Source organism: Lutjanus erythropterus, chromosome 6 (genome assembly GCF_056507025.1).
Source record: "Lutjanus erythropterus isolate fLutEry1 chromosome 6, fLutEry1.hap2, whole genome shotgun sequence".
Lineage (NCBI taxonomy): Eukaryota > Metazoa > Chordata > Actinopteri > Lutjaniformes > Lutjanidae > Lutjanus > Lutjanus erythropterus.
The window spans coordinates 4510984-4529426 of record NC_139322.1 but is presented as its reverse complement, the minus strand read 5'-3'; the positions used below and the strand labels follow the sequence as shown (position 1 = coordinate 4529426).

The following is an 18443-nucleotide window of genomic DNA, read 5'->3' as shown; positions in this document are numbered from 1 at the left end:
CTGAAGGTACACGCATGTCTGATGTTTCCTCCCTCCTTCTCTGTAATGATGCGTTTTTCTGCACTGATGAGACGTTTGTTTCCATCCTGCAGTGCTGTTGAAAAGATGAACAGTCAATAGTTATTATATGTTCTTTGCACAAGTCAAGATGATGCAGTTTGATTTATTTCACATTTGCACAGACCCACAGAGTCATACTGGGAGCAGCCCAGTCCAACCAGTCTGTGACTGAGGAATGACAGTTTAATCCAACAGAAACTGGTTTGGATTCATTCAAGATTTTACACATCAGAATCTTAAACTGTCCTGAACAAAAAAATGCAAATGTAAACTGTACAAACTACATCATTCAGTAAACTATAACTAATGTGAAGAAGATGATTTTAGATGTGAAAATACTGCAGTCTGATAATAAAGTAATTCACAGATCCACAGAGTCACACTGAGAGCTGCTCAGTTCAAACACAGTAAAACAGAAATATATTTAATTTGGATTCTGTCAGTGAAGATTCAGAGCATTGTGGAATCTCTATTCTACAATTTTATTAAATTGATAATCTGCAATTAATGTTAATAATTCTGAAAGAAAGAATTGTTCATATTGCATAAAGGTAATGAACTGATCAACTCAACACATGTAAACGTCACAGTGTGGTTTTAGTATAAAGAAAGACATTCATTCAGATTCCCACCAGCGTTATCCTGAGTGTCTTCACTGTCCCTTCAGTCAGTCATTCAGACTCTTTGTTCAGATTAGCTGATTTTGCAGAGGGAACAGTTTCTGATAAAGTGTGTCCATGAAAGAAAATGTAAGGAGAATTGGTTTGTTAGCAGCCGCTCAAGTGACTTTAGATTTAGAAATCAACATCTGATTGGTGGGTATCGAAATCTCTGTTTAGTATCATGTGACTAGTTTTCTGTTAAACAGTTAATCTTTTGTTTTTCATGACAAGGAGAAAATTGAAATAAAACAATTTAAAGAGTGTGTTTTGTTTTTAATGGGGTTGTATGAGGAACTGCACAGTCAGTGTATTACCTCCAGTAGATGGCGGTCAGTGTGGTCTGTATACACCAAATTTAGTATTTTTTCACAGCTTTATTTTGACTTTTTTTTTTGGCCGTAGTTCTTCCGTATATTCCTACTCATCAGAGCACTTGCTTCTGCCTCGCTCACTGCCTCATCGCTCTGCAAATCAGCTGTTTGGGGAGTAAACTGAAGTTTATTCAAGAATAAATGAAAATGAGAAAAGCAACAGCGACAACTACATGCAGTTCACTGTGTGTGTGTCTTGAGAAAGTGTAGTGCCAAAATAAAAGGCTATCTGGTGGCAAAGTAAGGCGGTTAAAAAAATTCAGTTTAAAATTCAATTTAGTGTATACTTGAACAAATATTGATTTTTTTTTTTTTAGTATTTACTTATGTGTCTAACAGTACAGTGCTGAGCTCCATGACTTCTCTCCCCTTCTAACTGTGACTGAGCTGAACATCATCATCTGACAGTAACGCAAAGTGGACCATGAGTTCTTATTATTTGTTTTTGTGTTGTTGTTGATGTTGCATCTTTGTGTTTCTTTTTGTTCTGTGTGTGTGTTTTAGTACATTTCATTCTCTCTTTCTGTTTTTTAGCTTCTGTGTTTGGTTCCTCAAGTTCATTTTCTCATGTGTTGATTGTCGCTCTGTGTGAAATGAGGTTTGGGGTGTGTTGTGTAACATGACAACACACATCTCAGTTTTTCAACAAGGTAGCTAACAGTGGTTCACTGCTGCTGTTCTTCCTTTGGAGCTTGTTAACATAAAATTAAAAAAAAAAAAGATGAATGTATGTTTTCTGTCTTTGTTGCTGAGAAAGTAAATAAAACCTTTTAACAAACAGGAAGTTAAATAAAGCAAGGCAATGGTTTAAAGTGACTCATATCAGACTCTGAATATCATGTTTAACCACAGAACAAAACAAGATCAATTTAAACAATGCAGATCAATATATTAAGATAAAAAATTAACAAAATAATAAATAATCCCACAATGGGGAGATATGCAGCGCTATGGCAGCAAAAGGGAAGAGCAAAAAATAAACTCAACTAAACAACCGAACAGTAACAGGAAATATAAAAAATAAAGTTGTGACGAGTCCCTCAAAACTGTTAAAAAGATGTGACAAAACTAACTGAACTACAAAAGATAAAGAAGAGAACATGAGAGAGAATGATAGAAAATAAAAGTAGTTTGTACTCACAGAGGAGGAAGAAGCAGATCAGAGTTTGACGGACGTTCATGTTGGAGGTTCTGGTGGTTTAACGCTGCTTCTCTTCTTTCCTGACTGATAAACCAGAAACTTCACCAGTCCCTCCTCCAAACACCACACACTCACACTTCCTCCTCTGTTATTAGTCTTTTAGAAGCTGTTGCTGAAAGATGTAAACAGTGGAGACTTTGTATAAAACAAACAAAAAAAGTTAGTTAAAAAAAACAGATAGAGAAATCAGTCATTTTCAGTTTTACGTTAGTGAGAAAAAACTTAGAGGCTAAATCAACAACTGCTCTCACCTGGTAACTCACCTGGTTTAAGCAGTGACTGAAGACTTGTGTGTGCAAACACTGATGAACTGATGAAACCACTGACGGCCAAAAACATTTTGTGTGTTTTGTAAAAAAAAAGCTCATGAAATGATACGTGACATGTTATGTTGATATGTGCGACCACATTTTCTTGATACATGGATTTATACAATTAAAGACGTCCAGAGCGCAGCAGTAACCCTGCAGATAGAGAAAAACATGAACATGTCCATAATCAGACACTTTGATTCTTTTTTTGGACTTCAGAAATATGAGCCTGTGTTGGCAGTTAATGGAGATGTGAGGTGGAATCAGGAGAATAAAACCAAATGACACTTTTAGAAAATTCATTCAACACCACACAGAATGATTTTCATTTCTCTTGAAAAACTTGTTTATTTTAAAAGATAATTCATGTAACATAAAACATGCATTTTATACATTTAGCTACAACTGGCATAGTTCACTGTTAAATTAACAAAATAAATTAACATAACAGTTTATTTTGTGAAGCTTTCAGACTTTTTTCCCTTCAGAACTTTTTTTTTTTCAGATTATGACTGCTAACTGACTCTCATTGCTGGAGGAGGAACGTAAATTAAATACCATCACTGCAAGCTAGTAAGTTAGAAACATCCATCCATAACAAATGTGGTGTAAGTAAATAACCTGTCACTTTATTTCCATCTGTGAAAAATAAGAGACACAAAAAAAGGATCAAGGATCCTTGTCATCTCCCTCACAGACATTCATCCACACTTGATAAAGACTAAACTTCCAGTTTCAATTCTGCAATACTTTTTGTCATTTTTCTTCCTCATTCAAACTTTCTGTCTCTTTTTTGTGTAACGTCACCAACTCTCCACAAAGACTAGAGAAGCTGTTCACTCCAGGGTCAAACCTCACTTCGTATTCAGTGAGTCTTTAAAATTGACCTTTCCTCAGTTTCACGAATACATTTCACTTTTTTTTGATCAAGCTTGGTATCTCTGTTAACCTTCTCCTGTCCTGCTTCCTGTACTCAGATATGTTATGTGCAAGACTTGTGTATCTTGAACAGAAAAACAGATTTTGAAGATGTTAAAAAGATGTTGCTGAGGAGCCTGAAAATGTGACTGTATATAGTTACATCTTAAGTTACCTGATGTTAGCAAAACACTAGCTATCAGAAATCAGAAATAATGGATTGGTAATGTCATTCAATCAGTTTTAAATCAGATGACACAGCGTTCAGCCGCCGCTCCCAGAGGAATTTAACCTGTTTCAAAGCTTTACAGCTCAATGACAAACATATCAGCTATAATCTCATCAGCGCCCCTAAACACACAGCACATCTAAACACAGGAAAGAGGAAAGGAGAAAGTTGACTGAGGTTTTGCCGGGTATCGAGGTTGCTTAACTCTTATTGGAGCACAGAGTGAAAAGAGGCGGGACTTAGGAGAGGTCAATCAGGCAGCAGCTGGTAATCACACACTAGAAAATAGTTTTCAGTACAGACTGTTGACAGTGAAATCTGTGGATTATCCTGAGTAACTGAAACTGAGTGAAGCCCAAATTATAACCCAAATAACTTATGATAACTTATATCTTCAACCAAAAAAGTTGAGAGAGCTGTAACTTCTCACAGGTCGTCACATGAACATTTTTGTGTGAATGAGACTCACTCAAACCACTTCGTGTTCACCTGTTGGACACTGAGAGTCGATGAGGCGCTGAAGCTACTGCTGAGGCAAAGAAACAGTCGAGTACAGAGGAGCTGAAGCACCTTCAGCAGGGCTGCCGTTCGAGCTCGCTTCCACCTGAGGAACAGAGTAGATGAAGTTATCTGCGACGCCTCGGGGGGCGCTGCTGAGCGACGAGGCTGCACCGTTGGAGAAGTCCACCTCAGAGTAGGTGAGTTTACTGGAGTCGTCTTCAGCCTGGAAGAAAACACACAGAGGTCAAAGGTCATTATTTACTGACAATTTTAGACTCAATCGCAACTTGAAGTGTTAATTTTACTTTGAGGCTACATAGATTCTAAGACAAAAAAAAAAAAAATCCAGTGACAAACTAGTGAAAGATGCTTTTTTCTGTCTTGTGCACACAAGTTATTATTATAAAATAATAACCAAAAAATCCCATGTCATTTGTTTTAGATATCAGCAGGGTTTTCAAGGATTAAGGATCACAAACTGACCTGGTTCCTGTTTTTTCTTAACAAGTTACTTTTCTGTCTAAATGAACAAAACAGACAGATGTGCAAGATGTTTTCTTTTCTTTCCTGACAGCTGATGAGCAGAAATCAAAACCATTACCGCGTCAAGTTATTTTTTTTGTCAAAGGTGAGAAGTAACTAAGTACAATACTTTGTTACTGTACTTAATTCAAGTTTTCGGGCATCTGTACTTTACTTGTGTCTTTATTTTTCTGACAGCTCTTTTACTTTTACTCCCTACATTTCAACACAAATATCTGTACTTTCTACTCCTTACATTTTCAAAATAGGCTCATTACTTTAGTTTTAATGCAGTTGAGAGGAACTGCTGATTGTTTTTATTTTACATCACTGTCTGCTGCCTTCCCAACATCAGGACCGACTCCAACCAAAAGAGACAATAACACAAAACACAAAAGACGATTCCTAACAAGATGTTACTAAGATGAAACAGACACATAGTGAGACTAGATCTTGGAGAAAAGGTGACGCTCAGTTTGCTTTAAAAAGGAACAATAGAAATGTCCTTCAGACAAATTTTTACTTTTATACTTTGAGTGCATTTTGGAGCCTGAACTTTTTCACTTTTACTGCAGTAAAGTTGAATCAGTTCTTCTACCTTGTGTCTTATTGACACACGAGTATCTATAGCTGCAGATGTTTTCTAAGCCTGCAATCTGAGAATAATTAAAACTTACTTTGTCCTGAGGACCGGCTGCTGTGACGAGGCTGTAGTCGTCTGTTGTTTCCACTGCATTTGGTTTGGTGTATTTGGCAGAAGTGTAAATTGTAGATATTTCTACAGGAGATCCTTTCTGTCTGTCCTCCTCTCTGATCTCCTCATACTCTCTGTCGGGCTGTAGGAAGAAAACAGGGTTTTTGTTTTGTGTTAATATCAGCTGGTGACACAAAGACTAATGACTCTGACATGTCCCTAATTTACTCAAACTCACCTGTGTGACATCATCATAAACAGTTTCCAAAGTATGGTCTGAAAAACATGCAGCTCAAAAGATTAGGTTCACACATACGTCCCATTTTGACCAAAACGTTCTCGTAACTATGGAATTGACTTTGAAGTGTCCCCAGTATTTCTCAGTGTCTCATGTGGCTGTGTGGTTTCTGGATTGACTGTCAACCAATCAGAAGCCAGACAGAAACATGAATGATCAATCCCTGATCCCTCCTCCTCACCTGAGAGACAGCCACGCAGGCTGTCTGTGCAACAGCACATCATAATATTTGTATTATTGTTAGGCAGCGACCTCCAATGGTCGTAGTAATCATGACAGGAGCAAAGGAGGAAGTCAGGTGACATAATATAAAGACTGACAAGTCCATGTATAGAAGAGGTTTGACTGGATGGATGTATAAATAAAACGCAGGACTTTCACCCAGGTCGTCTCACTGATACTCTTTTGTGAAACCAGAAGTCAACACTGACTTATTTTTCTTATTTTATAGCTTTGCGTCCTCATTGCAGCACACTGCACATGTGCAGTAGTGTTTCTCCTGCTACTTCACACTGGGATGACATGATGCACTTAAAAAATTCTTTAAAATGTTCTGAGAGGTTTACAAATATTAACTTTCCATGGATTAAAAAATCCTAATTCAAAGAGTCATAACTGACTTTCTTTACAGTTCAAGTTTCCTGTTAACAGTTTTACAGACGTCTCTGGTGATCCAGAGGAAAATTACACTGAATAACTCTCAAGTCACAAAGGACTAATTACACACAACCTACCAAGTTGCGTTATTTAGAGTATTTATTTCACATATGAAATCTCATTTGACAGGTAAAATGTTGTTTCTGAGAAATGTTAAGTTCTGGATGTTGCCTCTGTTATGTGTGTGTGTGTTTTGTGTAGCCTCACCTCTGGGTTTCCTCGTCCTCTTCCTGCAAAAAATCAGCACAGCCACCGAAAACATGATCACCATGACGACCAGAGTCAGACCCACGTACAGCAGCACGTCTGTGGATGTTTGATCTGAAGTTAATTTTTTACATGTTTTGCATAACTGGACTCTCAGATACATGTGGGGACCTGAGGATCTGTTCATGCAGTGTTTTCATACTAATAACATCAACTAAATATTTAGATCATAAAAATCCATATGTAATAACAATACACAACAATAAAACTAATAATTACACAAACCAACCATGATTAAAATTTCCACACAGACAAGCACACACATCCATGTATTTGCATATCTACAGTACATGCAGACACATACACAAACAATCTTTTGTTGAATTCTGTAAATGTACCTGGACCTCCAGCTGTCTGTTGCTGTTGAGGCTGTTTGGTGTCTTCAGTGGAGATTGATGAAGGTGAGGAGCTTAAACTCTGTGTTGTTGTTATTGTTGTTGTTGTTGTTGGCGTTGTTGTCGTTGGTGTGGAGGCTGATGAAGGTGAGGAGCTTCCTGAACTGGAGCTTAAACTCTGTGTTGTTGTTGTTGTTGTTATTGTTGGCGTTGTTGGCGTTGGTGTGGAGGCTGATGGGAGTGATGGTGAAAAAGGTTGAGGAATCAGTTTTGGTGTTGAAGTGATTGGAGCTGTGAAACATGAAAAACTCATTAAAATAACATTAATAGTCGATGTATTTTTAAACATACAGCTCAATGCAGGAGGAAAACAATGTGTTTGGTTCAACAAATTAACTTCAGTTTTTCCAGTTTGAGTTTATCAGATATTCTGAACTGTTGGTTTTAAAGGAACATTTCAGTTTTCCTGATGATAAAAATATGCAGCTTCCAAAATTTATTAGACTGAACATGTTGTGTTATTTGAAACTTCAGCAGCTGTCAGTGAAAAGTTCATTTCATGACTCTCAGTAGAAACTCACCATCTTCAACTTTAACTTCAAAATCTTCACTTGAATCTAGAACCCAAAATCTGTTCAGACTACATCTGTACTGTCCAGAGTCAGACTTAGTCAGGTTTGTGATGACCACATACAGAACTGTAGAAGATACTGGAAAAGTTCCTTCTGAATATTCAATGCTGTATCTGCCATTCTCATCTCTGGCTTTAGTTGTATCAATGAGAATGTCTTTTTTGTCTTCACATTTTTCCCTGCAGAAGAGCCTCCTTCTTCCAGAGAAACTGAAGGTACACTTGTGTGTGAGGTTTCCTTCCTCCTTTCCTGTAATAATGCTGTTTCCAGCACTGATGAGACTTTTGTTTCCATCCCGCAGTGCTGTTGAAAAGATGAAAAATCAATTGTTATTATCTGTGCTTTCCTCAGTTGTCACAGTTTGATTTGTTTTACATATACACAGATCCACAGAAACATACTGGGAGCTGCCCAGTTCAACCAGTCTGACTAGTAGTAACAATTTAATCCAACACAAAACTGATTTGGATTCATTCCCCAAACATTTTAAACATCAGACGTGCCACGCTGAGCTCTGTCTTCAGTTGTATCAATGAGAATAATTTTTTCTTCACATTCTTTCCTACAAAGGATCCTCATTTTTCAGAAAAAGAGAAGATGCATCCATGGTTGAAGTTTGCTCCTTTTCTGTAATAATTTGCATCATTCTTTTTCTATTTGCATTTGTGAACAACTGAACAAACCATCTGCTAAAAGACTCGAGATGCAGTTAAGATCCAGTGAAAGCTAGAAAGTGGACCTTGAGTTCTTATTATTTGTTTTTGTGTTGTTGTTGTTGTTGTTCTTATGTCTTTGTGTTTCTTTTTGTTCTGTGTGTTTTAGTACATTTCTTTCTCTCTTTCTGTTTCTTTCTTTCGTTCTTTCCTCGTGTGTTTGTGTTTTTTAGCTTCTGTGTTTGGTTCCTCAAGTTAATTTTCTCATGTGTTGATTGTCGCTCTGTGTGAAATGAGGTTTGGGGTGTGTTGTGTAACACGACAACACACATCTCAGTTTTTCAACAAGGTAGCTAACAGTGGTTCACTGCTGCAGTTCTTCCTTTGGAGCTTGTTAACATAAAATAAAATTTAAAAAAAGACGAATGTATGTTTTCCATCTTTGTTGCTAAGAAAGTAAATAAAATCATTTAACAAACAAGAAGTTAAATGAAGCAAGACACACTGACTTCTCTATTGGTCTGTAAGAAATGTTTGTTTTTGTTAAATCTATGAGACGAGGTTTTGAAGCGAGAACTGTCTCAGCACAGTCAGACTGGAGCAAAACTAATGGTTTAAAATGACTGACATCAGACAAATATCATGTTTAACCACAGAACCAAACAAGATCAATTTAAACAATGTAGATCAATACATTAAGATGAATAGAAATTAATAAATAATCCCACAATGGGGAGATCTGCAGTGCTACAGCAGAAAAGGGGAAGAGCAAAAAAGAAACTCAACTAAACAACCGAACAATAAGAGGAAATATAAAAAATTTGAATAAAGTTGTGACGAGTCCCTCGAAACTGTTGAACAGATGGTACAAAACTAACTGAACAACTACAAAAGATAAAGAAGAGAACATGAGAGAGAATGATAGAAAATAAAAGTAGTTTGTACTCACAGAGGAGGAAGAAGCAGATCAGAGTTTGATGGACGTTCATGTTGGAGGTTCTGGTGGTTTAACACTGCTTCTCTTCTTTCCCGACTGATAAACCAAAAACTTCTCTAAAACTAAATGATGGAGTCCCTCCTCCAAACACCACACACTCAAACTTCCTCCTCTGTTAGTAGTCTTTTAGAAGTTGTTGCTGAAAGATGTAAACAGTAGTTAAAAAAAAAACAGATAGAGAAATTAGTCATTTTCAGTTTTATGTTAGTGAGAAACAACTTAACAAATTTTTCCTCTTACCTGTAGTGATATTTATCCATCTATTCTTTGGTCATTGGCCGTAGAGAGTTTTTTACACGGTGCATCAGTTCTTGCAGAGCCGACAGCAGGCTGGAGGTGTTACTGGTGGTTTAACGCTGCTTCTCTTCTTTCCTGACTGATAAACCAGAAATGATGGAGTCCCTCCTCCAAACACCACAAACTCACACTTCCTCCTCTGTTATTAGTCTTTTAGAAGTTGTTGCTGAAAGATGTAAACAGTGGAGGTTTAAAAAAAAAAAACAGATAAGAGAAATTAGTCATTTTCAGTTTTACGTTAGTGAGAAACAACTTAAATCTTTCCTCTTACCTGTAGTGATATTTATCCATCTATTTTTTTGATCATTGGCTGTAGAGAGTTTTTTACACGGTGCATCAGTTCTTGCAGAGCCGACAGCAGGCTGGAGGTGTTACTGGTGGTTTAACGCTGCATCTCTTCTTTCGTGACTGATAAACCAGAAACTTCAGCAGAGTCCCTCCTCACCACCATCAACACCACACCCTCAAACTTCCTCCTCTGTCATTAGTCTTTTTTCTACTGCAGAGTCATTGACGTGTAAGCACAACTTTAAATTACTCTAAAACTTGTCTTGGTTATATGAGGAAGATTTACAAACAATGATGTGTTGCTGAAAGGTGTAAAAAATTGAGGCTTTATATGTATTTAAAAAAATAATAATGCATTTCAAAAAACAGGTAGAGAAAGGAGTAGTTTTCAGTTTTATGTTAGTGACAAACAACTTGAGTTCACAGATAAATACAAGTGTCTTGTTTTGTTTTTTTCTAGATGAGAGTCTGTTGTTTTTAAATTGTGCGTCAGTCCTCTGCAGTGGAGCGTTCAACATGTTCACACGGCGGCCATCCTCCTCTGATGTCACATTACATTGCAAGTCGTGCAACACCAGTTCTCGACAAACTACAAACGTGCTAAAAGTCTTCAAAATCTAAAGCTAACAATATCTACTGATAACATAAAATAAAAAATCATCATCTTTGTTTAAAAACACATTTTTTATAAAAAAGGTTGGCCCTTTAAGGTTGTGTCCTAACTGAGAGGTTGAACCGTTAAAAGGTTCAACAGCCAAGAGTTTGAACCTTTAAAATATATTTGTGTGACTCATTCAAACCACTTTGTGTTGATCTGTTGGCAGAGGTGGAAGTAACTAATTACAAATACTCAAGTTACTGTAATTAAGCTGCTTTTTGTTTTTTGGCACTTGAGTAGATTTTCAAGTCGGTGCTTTTATTTGCACTTAAGCATTCATCACACCATGTAATCTACTTAGTTACTTTTAAAATTATAATTGAGTACAATTTGATTTAATATCCAAACCTTTCATCTGTATTTTTGTAGCCAAAAAGACGATCTGATCACAAACAGGTCGACGAAAACCAGGACATATTAATTACAAAACAAAACACTGCAGCAGCACAGGTTTGGAGCGAGAATGTTAATAATTATTAATCAATCAATCACCACTGAGGATTTAACCAATTTATTCCATTTCCGTGGATATTTAATCAACAGTCTAGAAATGGCAGAAACTGCTTCTTATTTGACATCGTTCTGTCTGACAGAGTCACTGGTTGACTGAAGAGACTTCAACTTTAAATGAGAAAAAAAAGAGACAAAACAAAATTGAAAAAGCTGAAAATTAGGAAGAAATACCAGAAAAAAATTTTAAAGAAACACAAACACCTTTGATTGAAAAGCTGCTACTGATAATAATAAATTCTGTGTTTTGTTTTATGTGCCGGTAAATGAAACCAGTGGCTACATAAAAAAAATAAAAACAAACATTCAAAAAAAAACACACTGCTTCTTTCAGTTAAGTTGAAATATGAAAGACGTTACAGGAAGTGATAAATCTACTTGAGAGTAGAAACGGCACAGATTCTATGCAGCTTTTATTCTGTCAGCTGACCTTCATCCTCCTCCTCCTCCTCAGTGTGTTTACCTGTAATGTGCCACAGCGTTTATTTTCACCTGACATTCCTTTATTTAAACCTCACATGTTGAATTTAGTCATTATTATTTTTCTTCTTTGAGCACTGCGAGGCTGTAAAGAGAAATATTTACCGAGTGTTTGTCTTCCATTTATAATTATTGTTTTTAGGACATTAACTTGTGACAAAAGTAGTTATTTATTTTTTTTTTTTAGTTTATTTTCAGTAAAAATATGTAAATGATTGCTTCTGTTCTAATTCATTCTTTCACTTAACAGATGATGTTTGGAGAAAAAAGTGAAGACAACTTTATTCAAAAGAGCATTTATGTTGTGAATATGGAATCAATACATTCCTGTTAGAGTAAATATTGTCCAGTATTTAGCTGCAATGACAAAATATATCCATCTGTACAGATACACAAGAGTGAAGATGAGATGTTTCTATGAGCTCTTGACATTTTTAAACCTAAATATTTACTCTTTATCCAGCAGTTATGGCTGTTTGATGTTATATTTTATAAAACTGATCACCTGCTGGGACACTTTTCTCACCAGGAACATTTAATGTTAACTATAACTGACATAGTTCACCATTAAAGGTCCAGTGTGTAAGATTTATTCTAGAAAATGGAATATAATAACCAAAAGTATGTTTTCATTTTCACCTCTATGTTTTTGGTGCCTTAGATTGAGCTGTTCATCTAGAGACGGCGCAGGGCCTCTTCCACAAAGGCCACCATGTTAAACTGCCGTGTTTCTACCAGAGTTGTGACGATACCAGAATTTTAAACTTCGATAAACGACACTTGATTCCTCTGACGATACCGCAGCTAAAAGAAAAAAGTTCCAAGCACAAAAATTAAGACAATTTCTGTCTTTGTCTTATAAGAACCTGCACACAGTGCTGGCACAGGAAAAGTCCCTGAACACACACTGAACTGAGGTCTCCAATGAGCACTTAGATAATTTCTTTTTATTGCTTTAGTGTGTTCAAGGATATAAAATGTTGGTATTGTATTTAAACGTGGTATTGAATAGTGTCCGTACTTTCAAAAACCCAGTTTCCATAGTAGTCCAGAATGGACAAACCAAACGGCCTTTCATGAGTTTTGCAGCCACTGCAGGTGTTCACACTCTGTAGATGGCGCTAAATCCTGCACACTGGTCCTTTAAAGTAGAAGCAGTAAAAGTACATCTGACTTGAAGCAAACTGTTGTTCCAGCACAGTTATGTCATAAATGAGAGAGACGTAACTTCTCACAGGTCGTCACAGGAGCAAACATGGATTTTTGTGTGACTCATTCAAACCACTTTGTGTTCACCTGTTGGACACTGACAGAGTCGATGTTGAAGCTACAGCTGAAGCAAAGCGACAACAGAGCAGGAGAGGAGCCGAGGCGTCTTCTGTCCGAGCTCACTTCAAACCAAGGACAGAGCGGACGACATATGGCGACATATGACAGATTATGAAGCTGCACCGCTGGAAAAATCCCCCTCAGAGTCGGTGAGTTTCCTCGGTGAGTCTTCAGTCTGAAAGAAAACAGAGTAAACTGGTATCAACACGAGTGCTGCAAGTTTGTAGCAAGAAATCAAAAAATTCAATTCACCCAATCAAAAATGATGATTGAGTGTTAATGTAAAAAATAATAAATAGCAGACTAGATCCAGCTAACTAGAGCCAAACGATCCCTGGTCATTTTTGCTACTTGCCACTCCCTAATATTGGCATTGACCCCAAAAATCCAATTTTAGTCAGGCTCTATTCTAAACCATAAAATATTTCTATCAGCAGCACAAATCCATTATTGACCACTTTGTCAGTCGTTTGTGAACTAAAGATACATCTTAGAAAATGCAGTGTTACATATTAAGAGAGGAAACCGTTCTCTTATTTTCAGGATGAAGTTTGTTTAATATAGACCCAGATGTTGTTGCAGCTGGCCTCTAGTGACCACTGGTGGTTCTGCATCTTGACATATTTCCACACTGCTGTAGTGCAGGCTGTTGAAGCAAACACCAGCTCATGTTTCAGTGTGCAAACAGATTATTCATATTTTATGTTTTCACATTTTAACACAAACATGCATATTAACCACAGACTGTATACTAAACAGCAGACAGAGCTTCCAGGTCTGAGAAGTCAAGTCGATGCAGAAGAGCTCTGAACCTGCATTTGTTTCTAATGGCCAGCAGGGGGCGACTCAACTGGCTGCAAAAATTAGTCTGATTGTATGAAGTCATGAGGCAAAGTGGCCCCACCTTTCACTCGATTTATGATCTCATTCATGAATTTATGGACTCATTTATTAGTTTCAAGTCTTCTTCTACACAGCATGATGTTCATTTACATGCATGCAAAAAAAAACAAAAACAAAATGGCAACCCTCATAATACCAAACTTGAAGCTTCAAAACCATCGTCCACAAACTCATGAGTGATGGTGACAGTTGGTTCGCACTTGATATGGACAGCCAGTTAAAATAAAAGACCCTCCTCTGGTCCCAGGACAGGAAGTTCCTCTGCAAATTCATCATTTAATATTGAATTGAATATCTATATTTCACTGCAACACCTTTTCCTCTGTCTCTCACACTGAATCATCAGTCTGAAGACCTCCTCCTCAAAACAACGGAAGCTTGTAGGATGAGATATGATCACAAACTGACCTGGTTTCTGTTTCTTAAAGTTGCAGCACATAACTCAGAAATAAAAGCAGACATAAAGTTTAAGACCAGATTTTGAGAAGTATTTAACACTACAAAAAATATTTATAGGCCTACTGTACAATGAAGCCATCAAGTTAGATTCATACTACTTACTTTTTTCTGAGACCTGGCTGCGGTGGACACTGTAAACTGTAGATATTTCTGCAGGAGGAGATCTGCTGCGTCTGTCCTCCTCTCTGATCTCAGACATCTGGATGGCCTGCGGGACGAGAACGGGGGTTTGTTTTTTATCAAATCAGCTGGTTTCACAAACAGTGATGATGCTCAACGTCCCAGAATTACTCAAACTCACCTCACTGACATTAACACACACTGCATCAACACCAGCTTCTGAAAAACATGCAGTTCAGGAGATTAGGTCGACTGTTAAAACATCCGGCTCAGTCAGAGAGACACATAGAGCCCACTTCCACCAAAATGTTCCAGGAACTAACAGGAACTAAACCAGGCCTCTGTAGCTGTACTCACTACCTTTAAGGTATCGACTGAAATGACCCTGAACAGAGTAGCATCAAAACTTCTTCAGTCAAATGATACTGGAATAATTTGATACTGTCTACTTTTATTTTGACTTTTACTCAGTTAGAACACAAAAGAAAAATATTAGAAAGATATTAGAGAGTCTAACCTGGGATCTGAATATAACAGAAACAGCTGGTTTCCACCATTAAAGGGTGACGCCTGCTGGAAGGGCTGCAGAGTCGACATGTTATGGTTGAGACACATCTAACGGCAATATTATTTCATTAATTTGTCAAAAAAATAGAAAGTTTTCCAGTGCTTGAGCAATATTCCTGCCTTATTTTTAAGGTTTGGCTGTATATTTTAAAACAAAGATGACTCTAAACACATTCAGTTATCAGTAGGTATCATTAGTTTTACATTTTGAAAGCTTTTTAACACATTTTTAAATTGTTTGAAGTTGTGAATTCTTGTCTGGGACAAGAGTGTTTTCTGGCACAGAACAAGTTTATGAATTTGAAAACTTAAAGCAAACCAAAACATTGTTATTAAATATTGATTTTTAGTTCACTGGAATATAATATATCTTATCTTTTTCTTTTCATGTGATAGAATAGAAAAGAAAGAAAAGAAGAGAATATTTGTTTCACATGTGAAAAATGTTTTGGATGTTCAGTTGTCTTTGTTGTGTGTGTGTGTGTGTGTGTGTGTGTGTGTGTGTGTGTGTGTGTGTGTGTGTTACCTGCAGGTTTACTGATCCTCTTCCTGCAGAAGATCAGCACAGCTGCTGATGATACGATGATCATGATGACCAGAGTCAGACGCACAGACAGTAACACACCTGTGGGATTTTTAGCAGTAAAGAAAAGTTTAACACTTCCTGGTTCATAATGAAAAAAAAAGTACATGTATATGCAAAACTTGCTTCAAAGAATCAAGTACTTACAGATAAAAATAAAAGGTAGTTGTTATTTTATTATGCTAATTTAAAGGACAAATCTGTAATATATGTATTACAATAATAATATGGCATGTCATCAAAGATCATGGAAACATTTCATGTGACATTTTGGTTTGTCTGTTTCTGGAATAACTTGAAACTCTTTAGTGAGGTTTCAATTAACTAGGAGACCTGCATGTTTCTGTGCTGTGGAAAACTGAAATTATAAACCATTAAAATACACGTGAATTACTGAAATGTAACTGAACCTGCAGCTGAGTTTGTTTGTTGTGCAGACACATACAACCTTTTGTTGAATTCTGTAAATGTACCTGGACCTCCAGCTGTCTGTTGCTGTTGAGACTGTTTGGTGGTTTCGGTGGAGGCTGATGAAGATGAGGAGCTTAAACTCTGTGTTGTTGTTGTTGTTGGTGGCGGCGGCAGCGGTGGTGGTGGTGGTGGCGGCGGCTGTGGTGTGAAGGCTGATGGGACTGATGGTGAAAAAGGTTGAGGAGTCCAGATGAAAAAAAAAGAGAAAGGCACAATAAAACAATCAGATAGTGATTGTACAGATACAAAGAACTCTGTGGCAACATTTCAATTAAATAACACAAATTCTCTATAAATCTGTCAATGTATTTTAATCATAAAGCTAAATATTAATAATCAATGTGTTTGGTGCAACAAATCAGCCGCAGTTTGTCCGTTTGTGTGACACTTTCAGATAGTTGTTGGTTTTAAAGGAGCATTTATCACAATGTTCACAATGATGAGAATATACAGCTCTAAATATAAACTGTTAGAATAAACATGTTATTTGAAACTTCAGCAGCTGTCAGTGAAAAGTTTATTTCATGACTCTCAGTAGAAACACACCATCTTCAACTTCAAGTTCAAAATCTTCACTTGAATCTGGAAGCCAATCTCTGGTCAGACCACATCTGTACTGTCCAGAGTCAGACTTAGTCAGGTTTGTGATGATCACATGCAGAACTGTAGAATATAGTGGATAACTTCCTTCTGAATATTCAATGCTGTATCTGCCGTTCTCATCTCTGACTTTAATTGTATCAATGAGAATGTCTTTTTTGTCTTCACATTTTTCCCTACAGAAGAGCCTCCTTCTTCCAGAGAAACTGAATTTACACGCATGTCTGATGTTTCCTCCCTCCTTTACTGTAATGATGCGATTTCCAGCACTGATGAGACTTTTGTTTCCATCCTGCAGTGCTGTTGAAAAGATGAACAGTCAATAGTTATTATATGTTCTTTGCACAAGTCAAGATGATGCAGTTTGATTTATTTCACATTTGCACAGACCCACAGAGTCATACTGGGAGCAGCCCAGTCCAACCAGTCTGTGACTGAGGAATGACAGTTTAATCCAACAGAAACTGGTTTGGATTCTTTCATCAAGATTTTACACATCAGAATCTTAAACTGTCCTGAAGAAAAAAAAATGCAAATGTAAACTGTATCAACTACATCATTCAGTAAACTATAACTAATGTGAAGAAGATGATTTTAGATGTGAAAATACTGCAGTCTGATAATAAATTAATTCACAGATCCAGAGTCACACTGAGAGCTGCTCAGTTCAAACACAGTAAAACAGAAATATATTTAATTTTGATTCTGTCAGTGAAGATTCAGAGCATTGTGGAATCTCAATTCTACAATTTTATTAAATTGATAATCTGAAATTAATGTTAATAATTCTGACAGAAAAAACGGTTCTGAAAACTGTTTTAAAAGCTGCAGCTGCGTCCACCTCCTGCAAACTTATTGACATAATTTTGACATTTTTCTGTTGCCTTTTTCATGGATGTTGCTGTGCAGCGTCTCCCAGCAGCCATTCATTTTAATTAATGCCAACCTTTAAAATCAAAACATCTGAATTTGCATCATTCTTTTTCTATTTGCATTTGTGAAAAACTGAACAAACCATCTGCTGAAAGACTCGAGATGCAGTTAAGATCCAGTGAAAGCTAGAAAGTGGACCTTGAGTTCTTATTATTTGTTTTTGTGTTGTTGTTGTTGTTGTGTCTTTGTGTTTCTTTTTGTTTTGTGTGTGTTTTAGTACATTTCTTTCTCTCTTTCTGTTTCTTTCTTTCATTCTTTCCTTGTGTGTTTGTGTTTTTTAGCTTCTGTGTTTGGTTCCTCAAGTTCATTTTCTCATGTGTTGACTGCCGCTCTGTGTGAAATGAGGTTTGGGGTGTGTTGTGTAACACGACAACACACATCTCAGTTTTTCAACAAGGTAGCGTACAGTGGTTCACTGCTGCAGTTCTTCCTTTGGAGCTTGTTAACATAAAATCAAAAAGAAAAAGATGAATGTATGTTTTCTGTCTTTGTTGCTAAGAAAGTAAATAAAATCATTTAACAAACAGGAAGTTAAATAAAGCAAGACACACTGACTTCTCTATTAGTCTGTAAGAAATGTTAGTTTTTCTTAAATCTATGAGACGAGGTTTTGAAGCAAGAACTGTCTCAGCACAGTCAGACTGGAGCAGAATGAACTGTAGGCTTCCTCTTCAACAGTCATACAAATACAAAAAAAAGCAACAAGAAAACTAAAAAATGAGTTTGTCTTTAAATTTTGAGGAGATAACCACTTGAAGTGATTCATACCAGACTGGGAACATCATGTTTAACCACAGAACAAAACAAGATGAAGTTAAGCGATGTAGATCAGTATGATAAATTAAAAGATAAAGATAAAATAATCCTGTATATTAGTCCCACAATGGTGAGATCTTCGGTGCTACAGTATCAAAAAGGGAAGAGCAAAAAAGAAAGA

At 36.7% G+C, this 18443-nt stretch overlaps 1 protein-coding gene and 1 long non-coding RNA gene across 2 annotated transcripts; both read right to left on the bottom strand.

The window, feature by feature from the left end:
- Positions 1-2272: 2272 nt before the first annotated feature.
- Positions 2273-10042, bottom strand: LOC146324705 (uncharacterized). Its single transcript, XR_014770678.1, has 3 exons — positions 9877-10042; positions 9549-9771; positions 2273-2406 (listed from the first exon to the last, which is right to left on the bottom strand). It is a non-coding gene; the product is annotated as an uncharacterized LOC146324705 (long non-coding RNA).
- LOC146324706 (uncharacterized) lies at positions 2874-9300 on the bottom strand. Its single transcript, XM_084722019.1, has 7 exons — positions 9261-9300; positions 7164-7317; positions 7030-7082; positions 6632-6730; positions 5708-5745; positions 5453-5611; positions 2874-4476 (listed from the first exon to the last, which is right to left on the bottom strand). The coding sequence occupies exons 1-7, from the start codon at positions 9298-9300 to the stop codon at positions 4276-4278; spliced, it is 744 nt and encodes a 247-aa protein (XP_084578145.1). The 3' UTR covers positions 2874-4275.
- Positions 10043-18443: the final 8401 nt, after the last annotated feature.

Coding starts and splice junctions, on each gene's coding strand:
- LOC146324706 (XM_084722019.1), bottom strand. CDS start 9,300: ATGAACGTCCATCAAACTCTGATCTGCTTCTTCCTCCTCT. Junction 5,746..6,631: donor GAGGACGAGGAAACCCAGAG/GTGAGGCTACAC, acceptor CATGTTTTTCAG/ACCATACTTTGGAAACTGTT. Junction 5,612..5,707: donor TTTATGATGATGTCACACAG/GTGAGTTTGAGT, acceptor TTCTTCCTACAG/CCCGACAGAGAGTATGAGGA.